Genomic DNA, 11,737 nt, shown 5'->3' with positions numbered 1-11,737 from the left:
TTTTTTTACATATTGATAATATTTATGTACGTCATCCGAATAAATAATTCCTAGAAAATTCTACACTATGGACACAATACCGGACGGAATTTTGACAAATGAATATGTTCACGGATTATTGCGACATCCGAACTGTGCACACGTACCACACCAACATGGACCACACGGCGAATGCCTCACACGCTCGATTTGCAGCAAAATCGCATCGTTTTTGATTTATTGTTTACGTACCTACTGAGTAACTTCTTTTTATTTTTTTGTTTTACTTTTTGGTTATTCATTTCTATATATATTAGGAAATCATACGCTTTTAAAAAATCAAGTAAATAAAAGTTTTAAAAGACAGTTAAAGCTTTAGCGATTAGCTTGATATTAATTAGAATTGGAACTGTGTAATACATAACTATTTATGTCGTCTAATCACACAATTTATACTCATTCACTACCCCTAACAAGACGTATTGTGAATTTAGTAAAAATTAGTAAAAAAATTATAAAAATTTGTACTCACATACCATTTTAAACTCTTGAACATGTAGTCCAAAATTGAAATATTAGCTTATACTTATCAATACCGATATAATACTAGCACGAAATTCTATCTATACGTGAAAAATAATAAAAATAAAATGAAATACGGGGTTTGTAACGCACAAGCGCAAACGAGCTGTCTGAAACTCGCGCGCGCCCGGACGCCGCCAACAACTGTCAAATCCAATTATGGCCGCCATGACACTATTGCGCGCTTGCTTTGGAATCCAAGAACATTTAAATTTCGAATTGCATTTCTATCTTTGAATGTTATACACAAATAATATCAACAACTGGGGAGGAGACATCGACATTAATTCAATTTTAAATCAACGCTTACGTGTGCTTTAAAAAGAGAAGAAATCTTGTAATATAGGGTAGTTGTCTTTTGATAATTTGAATCATATTGTTTACTAGCTGCGCCCCGCGGTTTCAGCCGCGTAAGTCCGTATCCCGTAGGAGTATGGGGATAAAAAGTTGCCTATATGTTATTCCTTTTGTCCAGCTGTCTACGTACCAAATTTCATTGCAATCGATTCAGTAGTTTTTGCGTGAAAGAGCAACAAACGCACACACATCCTCAACAAAACACAAACAAACTTTCGCATTTATAATATTAGTAGGATATAAAGTAGGATTAGTAGGATTCTAAACCTACGAAATATAATTTTTTGCATTATTTATTTCAGTAGTGTAGCTGGTATAAATTGAATAACATATGACCCGAAGCGTGGACAAAACAAGAAATTTGTTATAGGTATCTAGGTGTAGATACCTACATTATTTAGATAATATTGTAATATCTTTAATCTCTTTATCATTTCAATAATATACTGTTCTTAACGTAATTTAATGTAGTGTTTTTTGACATTCAACGATGATCATACTTAATATTATTTTCTAGCAAAACAAAAATTAGGAATATTTTAAACCAATCGCATATGAGTGGAATTATTAAATAATTTATTTGAATAGCATATAGTTAAATGTTAATGTTCGTACGGTGTCTGGCATGTACAAACGTTTTTCACGGTTTTACACTAATTCAAACCGACGGCCCTCCGATCTATTCCCAGCTTGGAACGGGCGCGAGGTGCGTCGTTACTTTGAGAATATCTACCACAGATAACATAATACTATAATGAATCTCTACTATCGATTATTTTAAACATTTTATTCACTTGGTAAAATAGTATTGGGCGGTAGGTATGTTTTAATATATTTTCGAATTGAAATGAGAAAAGATGATATTTGATGTGTCGAATATAATATGTTTTATGGATTTTGAGTATTGCAAGACATACTTTTTAATAGGTGTACAAAAGACTAATCGAAAATAACGACGTAAAGAAAATATTCTGAATTCTGAAAATATTCTGAATTCTGAATTCTGAATATGAAATATGAAATGTTATAACTGCGTAATATGACGATTCAAAAGTGCTTCTATAAGATGTCTAGTTGAATGAATAAATGTTTGAACTTGAGTTTGAGTTTATTTGCGAGAAAAACAGTACATAAAATGCTATTGCAAACAAACATATCAAGCAAATTTTAAAATTACAATAGCAAAATTGGTTAAAAATATCGGTGATAGCCTATCTATACACGAGTATGTCTAATCAGAACTCCGTGGGTAAAGATTTTTATTTTTATATCTATAGAAAACCAACTATATTTTTGAGTTTATTTACTTATTTACCTATTTTCCTTAGCTTTTCTCGTTAAGTAGGTGGTAAATGTTGTCAGCAGTTAGGGATATAGAGGCATATTTATATTTTTAATTGTATTACTCTAATAAATATCTTATAAAAGCCCTGAAATTAAAAAACTTGAAAATGTTATTTTTACTTATCACGATGTAAGAAAATCAGATGTAAGAATAGAAAAAGTGATGCCATAAATAAATGGTTTATGTAATTATAATGTAATTTTATTCAAAAGTTTTTAATTACCTTCAATTACTCATAAAAGAAAATTTGTCGCCAATTATTGCGCTGACAGTTTTCATATTTTTAAAGTAAAAAAATCTCTCTACTTCCGACATTTTGAATATAAAGCAATCAGAACCAATTATGAAGAAAGTTTATTTTAATTTACTACTGACGGTTATAAATAATAAAAGGTGACGCGGCATATTGTTTGCGTCTCCAAATTTTTTCCCGCTTTTTTATTTTTCTTTAATTTGAAGGCGGGCACAGGGAAACCCCGCCTAAATTCCATTTCCAATTAACATATAGTGACACCCACATTGGGCTTTCGTTCTATAACAAATCTAACCTCCTTGGTCGCTAGAGTATATTTTTCTTCAACCAGATTGTTATAAAGGTTGTTAAAATGATTCCTATCTGTAAAGAAATAAGGATTAGCAAATCTGACTGGAAGTGGGCGTATTCAAGAAATTAAAACGTTATTTTTTTAAACACACATGTTGTCTAGAGGATTGCGTATCGTGCAAGCCAGATCTCGGCATAAACTTCATTAGTTCGCACATTAGAATGAGTTAGTCGAATTATTTAATTATGGTAATTCAATAAGTTGGTGTATTAATAACAATTATTTGATTCGATCGAAGTTGAACTGGACGTTAACATTTGTTCAAATTGCACGTGACGTTGATTGGAAAAACGAAAAACACTTTTCATTTGAGTTTGTGACATTCGTGGTTTTTTAGAAGTGGTTTAATATTTTTACGCTACAATGGACGAAAATAAAGGTGAGTAATTTAGATATAAGTAGCTATGCTTATATTATATATCTACTCTAATAGATTTAGAAACTAATTATGTAGATCTGGAGATATAGAAAATATCACTACAGTTATTTTATAATAGGTTTTTTTTTACAAATTTCACAATATACTCGTATATTATCAAAGTGTTGCCGTCATTATTATGTTGAGGCTGGTTTTTTTATTAGACTAATATAAATCTTGTTTAAAAAAAATTGCTGCATTGAAGTTTTCTTCTATTATTCTTGAGTAATTTTTATTATTTATTAAATAAGTTTTAATATAAACTGGTTTTCAAATTGGTACTTGCTGTTACGCATGACTTAGCCATCGTGAAATAAAAATTAAGTTAGTGTCCTATTCGTAGCAAGTCTGCATCATGATGAATTTTCCATAGCAATGAATGAATGTGGTAAAAAGAAACCTGTATCATCTCCAGGCACAAAAATCTTACCATGAAGTCGCTTCCTTGCGATATGGAAGACAGATAAGCCTTGTGTACTATATAAGTATCTCTTTTGTATATTTGCAAAATTGTTTATTTGGAGATGTACATAAAATTCTTAAATAAATAAATAAACACCCTTTCGCAATTTTTGTAGGAATATTCTTGGGAAATATCCTTATAAATTTTTCTTTCTTCACGGCATCACTCGTGTCACGTATTAAAAACTGCCCATGGTAAATCCGAACAATGACGGCATTAGGGCCTTCAAGAAAAGAACGTAGGCATATGTGTTTTAAACGCCGGCAATGCAACTTTAACACTTCACTAGTAGTGCAAGTGCTTATGGGCAGTTATGACCACTTAACAACAGGTGGGAGTCGAGTACACTTCGTCACGAATTGGGTCGCACCGGGGAAGTACCCCCATAGAAAACCGGTGTGAAATAATAGCATGCTATTGTGTTTCGTTCGGTGAGTGGGGGAGCCGGAAGCCTATATCCTATTCCTTACCCATCCCAGTCCTTTCCTGTTTGTCTTCTCGTCAATCCTTTCTTAATCCCTTCCCAATTAAAAGTCCTGCAATTTGACCTTATGCCTCTCTCTCTCATGGGCGGTGGTAGCGCTTACTATCAGGCGACCCACCAGCTCCATTGCCGATTTTTACATAAAAATAAAAAAAGGTGGCCCAATTGCACCTTTCCTTGTTTTCCTATCTACCCGCACCTACCTTTTATTGCCATAGATATTAAGAATCAAAAATATTTTTGTGATATTTTTTTAACATTAGTGATTTTACATGATCAAGTAGGATACAATGTCTCTTGATATGGTTAACTTATGGTTTATAATGGAAAATAAACGATCAAAGAGGTACTATGCTAGGTAGATACTAGATACCTTATTTAGTGATACATACCAGTAGGTATGTATCACTGTATAGTAATACTAGATAGTATTATGTTGTCTGTACCCACTGATTTTTTTTATGTCACTTCTACCGGGAAGAAATGACAAGAAATTTAATAATTAACCATTTTTGAAAAATTTTACTCGCTTACTTAACTACTGGATCAATATAATTTTTTTATTGTTTGAAACTACTTACTTACTTATCCTCGATATACTCTCCTGTCTCCAGATACATCGAGACACAAAAAATAGGTCAAGTCGAAGGCAGTGCCCAGAATTAGTAAAACATTGTTAAAAGAAGCACCAACTTAGACTCAACTTTATTTTTCTACTTTGAGTACAGCTGTTTCATTCTTAAATAAAAATTTCAAGGCTTGCAATTTAATAATTCATTCATCAACAACCGTTTGCTACGATCTATCTCGGTAATTACGTACCAAATTTTATTCAGCTCATTTTCGGTTTTTGCGTGAAGGAGTAGATATTCTCCCGCAAATACTTCCTTGTTATGAATATTTATTTCAAATATAAAATCAAATTTCGATTTTTTAGAGTGTAAAAAAGGTGCAAAAATATATTGAAGGCATCACAATTCCATTGTTTTTTTGCGTAATAAATTCATTCATCCTCTATTCCAAAAAGGAAAATCCGATTCAATTATAGAATGGATATATATACCTACCTAGACCTATAAACTATATCAGTTGGGGAACTTTAAAAAGCCCTAATTGATTAAGGATTTGTGTTGAATGAAAATGCGTTAACAAAAGCAAATACAATTTTTGCTCGATATACATTTAAATTAATCTTGAAATATGATTTTAAATCAACATAAAAAAATTACAACAAAAAATACTCTTTCGGCAAACTGTAGGTATCCTAAAGTATCAAAGATCGCTTAAAATCAATAGCATGTGTTGTGAAATTGATAGGCCTGCGCGGGCCGCAAGTTCTCACAAACAATGGCCCACAGAGTATAGCAGACGGACCATAAACAACTTGTTTTAATGGACCTTTGTTTAACGATTGTTTTTAAAGGAGAAAAACCTAGATGTTTTGTTTTTGGTATAATTATGCAATACTGCGCTTGACGGGTGCTAGTACCTAAGTTTAATTTTTATTTATTCTTAATTAAAATTGGTATAGACACAAGCAGAAAATTTAAGAATATAATCTAATGTAGCTACAAAATAACATTTAGGCGCATATAAAATAAAAAGCGCTTATTATTGCTGTAAAGCCGTATTGCTGTAAAGCCCACTTTCAGGCAACCATGTTACATAAATTTTATTAATTATTCGGTTAAATATATAAATTTAATGTAAGTGAAAATATCACTTACATTAAATGAAATTAACTACCTAGTTCTTAAGATACATTTACAACAATACAGTTCTTAACATACATAAACGCATAGTAAAAGTTCATGGAACGTCAAATTTTAATCATTACATCGATTTAAACAAAAAATTATGTACAGAAAAATCTCTAGATCAATCTTTCAATATAAGATTATCATTTCAGGTACTCACCACAGCGGACGCCAAAACTTACCCGTTAAACATTGCGAACCAAAAATCACGCAGTTAAACTATAACTCAAACACGTCACATCCGGAGAATAACAATTTGCTACATATGATAAAGTGTCACGAGGATAGCTTATTGCGCCTTCATCACCTCACAGCGGGCAGGCAGATAAATAACTATGATCCACCAAACCAGTATGATCTATCTTGGTACCAGAAAGACCTACAACGTCAATACATCAAGCCGATGGACTATGTGACTTACGAAGACATGAGAAGAAAGTTCGATGAGGCCAAGAATACAAAGGAACATAAAGAATCGGAAGAAGAGAAAGACTCGAAGGGTGATGAGAGAAAGAAGCCCAGAAGGAACAGAACTACGTTTACAAGCCAACAGTTGGCAGCGCTCGAAAAGGTGTTTGAGAAGACTCACTATCCTGATGCATTTGTGAGAGAGGATTTGGCGTCTAGGGTGAATTTAACTGAAGCAAGAGTGCAGGTTTGTTCCTTTTAGGTTAGGCTATTTTCATGATAAAATATGGACTAAGCGGTATGACACGGTATTTTATATCACTCTAAAATGTAACTGGAAAGTTGCTTACATACAGAATGCATTTTAACCTATCAATTATATTATTGTCTCTAGTAATTTTCGTAATTTTTTCTTTATTATTTGATCGAGGAAATTGAGGGATCGAATATTTTTGGCGAACCGCATATATGTCATTATAAGATTGTAAACAGAGTTAAATTACAATATCGCGGAATAACAACAATAACGCACAAGGTTATAAAACATGCATACAATACAGTTACATAAATTACAATTTAAAGCCTTATTTATGTGTACATAATAATATATTGATGTGAAACCATTAAATATAAAATGTTTATAATTAATTATATATATTATAATTAGTTAATATATAGAATGGTTTTTTTGTCAATATTCTATTTTCAATTCAAAAGACTACACAAAAATAACTCTGGGTACACCAAAGAGTAGAATAATATACACGGTTGACACGCAAGCTGCAATTTACCGACGTTTAGATAAAGTGAGTTGTCGGCATTATACATACTTTAGTAGTAGTTTATTCGCATGTGGTCTAGTGGAAAATAATTCGAACAAATCTTACGGATAATCTGTACATTATAATATATTAGTATTAACAACGGCGGCGACGTACTTATGTTTGGGCTAATACGAGTATTTGTTCGCAGGTTTGGTTTCAAAATAGACGCGCAAAATTCAGGCGCAACGAAAGATCGGCTCTTTCAACGCACAGAAGTTCAACAAGTCAGAGTTCCCCAGAGCCTCTACCAGTACCCATTGGGATCCCTCAATCTGATAACAGACAGGACACCATTAGTCGTTCTACAAAAGAACCGTGGCTGCATCACTTTCAAACAAACAATCTCAATTTTAATTTAGGACTCCCTATAACAAACTCTGGGATATATCAGAACGATTATTCCTTGATGATGCAAAATGTTAATAATAGACAATACGTACCTAATAATACGCTTATGGGTCAAAGTATGAGTAATTACGGTAATGCAGCAGAAAATACTTATGGGTCTTGTGCTCTTATTGGAGGCTATAGTGGATCACTGCAGCCACATCACAGTTCATATAATTTAAATTTGCGGCTTCGTCCCCACGATTTTAGCATAAATAATATTACTTTATAGATGTTTTGTATTAAATTCTTTGTAGACAAATTTAGTTTTTATTTACTTACCTTTTATTAGTTTATGTAATTTGTAAGTTTAATCGAATTTGAACTAGCCATATATCTACATTATTTAATCGTGTGTCAACACTATTGTCAATATTTTTCATCAAAGTTTAAAGTGAAAATTTGGTATGTCAGAATCAGTGACAGAATGTCACTAAAAAATGCTACCCTGTCATCTGTCACGTTCACGTACTGTTTTCTAAAATTCTAAAAATGTGTTTATAGTGGAGGTAATGCTTAATGCTGTACAAAATTAATTATAACACAAATAATACTAAACAGGTCATGTTTAGTACAAAGAGTTGTTGATAACTGCTCATATGTGAAAGTATAGAATGTGTGAGTGGGAAATATCTAAAATGCAGTAATATTCTCTTTTGTAAATTCAACCGTAGTTGTAGAATTTTAGTTATAAATATTCCGATTAATAAAACAAAACGATACAATGAGTGTAACTAAAACGTTAATAATTACATTGTCAATAGCACTCGCCTCTCATGCTGCCTTTAAATACTTATATAAAAAGAAACCAAAGAAAAGAAAGGAAATCAATGACGTTATAATGTTCTCTAATAAAAGTGGCGATCTAAAGCCTAGTAAGTATCTAAAGCACCAAACAACCGAAAACATAGAGAGATTACTTCACTACTTGAATCAACCTAGGTACAGTTTGGATATTTGCATGTATGTGCTTACTAATACTGATATTACCAATGCAATCCTAAAGCAACATTACCGGGGCGTTAAAGTTCGTGTCATTGTCGATCCTGATATGGCCTTCACCTCTGGTTCCACAGTGAAGAGGTTGGAGAAGCAAGGTATACCTGTGCGCTGGATGAAATCCACGGACATAATGCACCATAAATTTTGTATTATTGATGCACTTGGAGGTGAGGCAGTTACTCCATTTGTGATGACAGGTTCTTTAAATTGGACAACACAAGCCTTATATAAGAATTGGGAAAATTTGTTGATAACATCGGAGAGGGAGATTGTGGAGCCATACAGTAGAGAATTTGAGAGACTTTGGTTGGAATTCAGGCCAATTGTTAGAATTGGTAAATAATGTTGTACTTATCTATAAAGAATGTGTGCACAATTGTTTTCTTATGATACTTAAATGATAATAATGATAAGGTAAAATATATTCTAAATATATACACAAATTATTAATCTGTGAGATACAGAACTGATAAACAGTTCATAATATATTTGTGCACATATTTCTTTTATAAAAAGCAAATAGCATAGATAAATGTAATTTATTACCAAAATTTATATATGTATCTAATAAAATTATCATTCAATTGCAAATTAACTCCCTAAATTCTAAATTTTAATTGTTACTAATAAGCACTGTGAATTGTGATATTACAATTTTTAAAATTGTTGATAACTAAGCTAAAATTGAGATTAATAATAGATCTAAGAAAAATTGTTTTCAAACTGTAGTTCTTATAATTTTAATACATATTTCTTAGTTTTTTTTAAATAAAACATTATCACTAGATCTTTAGTTTAATTTTTAATTCCATACATACATTTGTTCTCAAAGCATGTGAGTTGTGACCAAGGTTATGAAATGTAATAATGTGAAAAAATAAAATTTATAAACTTTTAGTGTTAACAAAAAGAATTAGTCACCTAGTTATATATATCTAAAGATATAATAATAGTTTTTCATTATTGCTTGCTACTACAGTAATTAGCTATAATGGTAGTTACACCCTAATTTATCTCTCAAGTTGCTCAATTTTATTTAGGTTCAATTTGCAGCAAATTATTTGCCACCCTTTCTGTGCAAATAATGTAGCTTACAATTAAAAACATTCACCTAACTTACTTGTGTGTGATCCATAATCATTGACATAGGTAGCTGACGTGTAGAAATTACACAATCCTACATTTAAATGATTAATTGTTGAATCTAAAAATAACGTAGCGCTTTTTCATTAACAAATTTCTGAATTTGCATTTATAGAGTAGAGATTCTGAATGCGTTTATTTTATTGTCAGATTCGTCCGTCAAATTCAAAAATGAACGGTCTCTTCCACAGAGTAAGTAAAAGCAATATTTTACGTTTCTTCAACCGTCAATTTGAACGTAATCGGTTTTACGCACGTAGTACTATGGCAGTAACTAGTTCTTAATCTGTGGTACTATGTGCCCTGTGCTGTAAACCATTAAGGTCAATCGTCTATTTAGCAAGGTCTTATCAAGAATACTTATCAGTTATCAGTCTAATCGTCTTATGTCAAGTTATGAACTTGTGTGATAAGAAAGATCAAAGAACATTAGAGACCTGTCAAAGTGCTCACGTACAGTCGAGAGCGGAGAGTCAGACAAAATAATCTTTCAAAATATGGTGTCTGGTCTAGTAGCAGGAAGACTTGCACTTGTTACAGGTAAGTAAACTTTTTGATTTCAGACATATAATTATTAAAAAAAAAAATTGCACATCGTCATCACAGAATACATTATATTATATATATTGACGTACTTTTTTCTTTCAAGAGAGTCGAATAAGTTTTTTGTTTAATTTATATATTGAAATATATAAAAATGTATTTTTGGGACTATAATTATATAAGACATATTTTTTTAATAATTTTGCTATATATTTTAATTCTTATAGGTCAATGTTTATGTTTGTTATTGAATTTAAAAAACATCTTATTGTTATATAAAATAACATTAGTTACTGAGTGTTGAAAGCCAAAACTTTTTAAAATTTATACTTTTATTTTATAATTTTAGGTGCGGGTTCTGGAATTGGCAGAGCAGCATGTCAAGTTTTAGCAAGGGAAGGGGCTACAGTGATAGCTGCAGATAGAAATTATGATGCTGCGTTGGAAACTATAAAAGCGCATACAGCTCTCGCATCTGGTTCTAGTGGTGACCTATTTTTATAAACAATATTTTACCTACTGTCATATTTTAAAAGATTTAAGAAGTAGGTGGCATGAATGTTGTGACAATAATTAATGTAAAGTTTTTCTTTTCAAGTTCTTTATTCTGATTAACTTACCCACGGAAATAATATTGAAAAAGAATGTTTTCCACAAGTAGCCCTCTAGATGTGTGTACAATTGACAATTAATCAAAATTTTATTCCAAAAAATTTCTAGTTATTGGTGACCATTGCGCAGCAGAAGTGGACATATCAGACTCAAAATCAATTAAAAATCTGGTGCAAACACTATCAAAACAATTCAAAGTTCCTCCGAGTATAGTTGTTAACTCGGCAGGCATCACTAGAGATAACTGGATGCTAAAACTATCAGAAGAAGACTATGATAGCGTACTTAATGTTAATCTCAAGGTATGTATGGGGAAGTTGCAGGCCAGTTTCCTTTTCCTCACCCTTCTCAGTTCCTTTCATCAATTATTTCCTTATCATTTACCCCTTTAAAGCCGGCTATGTGTTTGCAGTGACTCTACCCCTTCAAATTTTCACTGGGCCGTGGTAATTGCTCACTATCAGATGAACCATCAGCTCACCTGCTCAAATAACATAAAAAAAATGTCATACAAGTATTTAAATGAATGTTTTTACCATTTATAACCAGTTGAAGCAATGAAGTCACACACTTCTGAAAAGTGTATTTGTCTATATTAAAATTTTTTGAATTTGTAAAAAGTTATGAAAAAAAAAAGAAAAAACGCATTATCATCTATTTGTTCTATTTCCTCCATGGTCATTGTCGTCCATTACCTTATCTGTACCATTTTTTTTATCTGCTTGTAAAGTAATAATGACATCTTAATTTTTAGTTGTGGATTAGCATAATTTTAATGAGCATGACTAGCTGCAGCTCAGTGGGGAGGACCTTGGACTTAAATTGAAA

General features: G+C 31.7%; 3 protein-coding genes across 3 annotated transcripts in view; all 3 read left to right on the top strand.

Moving 5' to 3' along the window:
* The first annotated feature begins 3,231 nt into the window (after positions 1 to 3,231).
* On the top strand, positions 3,232 to 7,841 carry LOC119830506 (pituitary homeobox 3-like). The gene is made up of 3 exons (XM_038353549.1): positions 3,232 to 3,247; positions 6,143 to 6,645; positions 7,371 to 7,841. Exons 1-3 carry the CDS (start codon positions 3,232 to 3,234, stop codon positions 7,839 to 7,841), a joined length of 990 nt encoding a protein of 329 aa, XP_038209477.1.
* Positions 7,842 to 8,081: 240 nt separating this feature from the next.
* On the top strand, positions 8,082 to 9,290 carry LOC119830280 (mitochondrial cardiolipin hydrolase-like). The gene has a single exon (XM_038353237.1). It carries the CDS (start codon positions 8,334 to 8,336, stop codon positions 8,952 to 8,954), a length of 621 nt encoding a protein of 206 aa, XP_038209165.1. The 5' UTR covers positions 8,082 to 8,333; the 3' UTR covers positions 8,955 to 9,290.
* A 710-nt stretch (positions 9,291 to 10,000) lies between these two features.
* LOC119830278 (estradiol 17-beta-dehydrogenase 8-like) overlaps positions 10,001 to 11,737 on the top strand; it is a 3,628-nt gene continuing 1,891 nt past the window's right edge. Inside the window, exons 1-3 of the mRNA XM_038353236.1 lie at positions 10,001 to 10,294; positions 10,647 to 10,784; positions 11,018 to 11,211. Of these exons, the coding sequence (XP_038209164.1) occupies positions 10,252 to 10,294; positions 10,647 to 10,784; positions 11,018 to 11,211 (375 nt within the window). The 5' untranslated portion in view covers positions 10,001 to 10,251. The remainder of the gene's footprint in view (positions 10,295 to 10,646; positions 10,785 to 11,017; positions 11,212 to 11,737) is intronic.

The sequence above is a fragment of the Zerene cesonia genome, chromosome 11 (assembly GCF_012273895.1).
Source record: "Zerene cesonia ecotype Mississippi chromosome 11, Zerene_cesonia_1.1, whole genome shotgun sequence".
In the NCBI taxonomy this organism is placed as follows: Eukaryota; Metazoa; Arthropoda; class Insecta; order Lepidoptera; family Pieridae; genus Zerene; species Zerene cesonia.
This window is presented reverse-complemented; position numbering and strand designations above follow the sequence as displayed.

Bases quoted from the DNA above. Each gene is read 5' to 3' on its own strand.
- LOC119830506 (XM_038353549.1), top strand. The intron at 6,646-7,370 runs GTTTGTTCCTTT...ATTTGTTCGCAG, and splicing joins TAACTGAAGCAAGAGTGCAG to GTTTGGTTTCAAAATAGACG.
- LOC119830280 (XM_038353237.1), top strand. From the start codon at position 8,334: ATGAGTGTAACTAAAACGTTAATAATTACATTGTCAATAGCACTCGCC.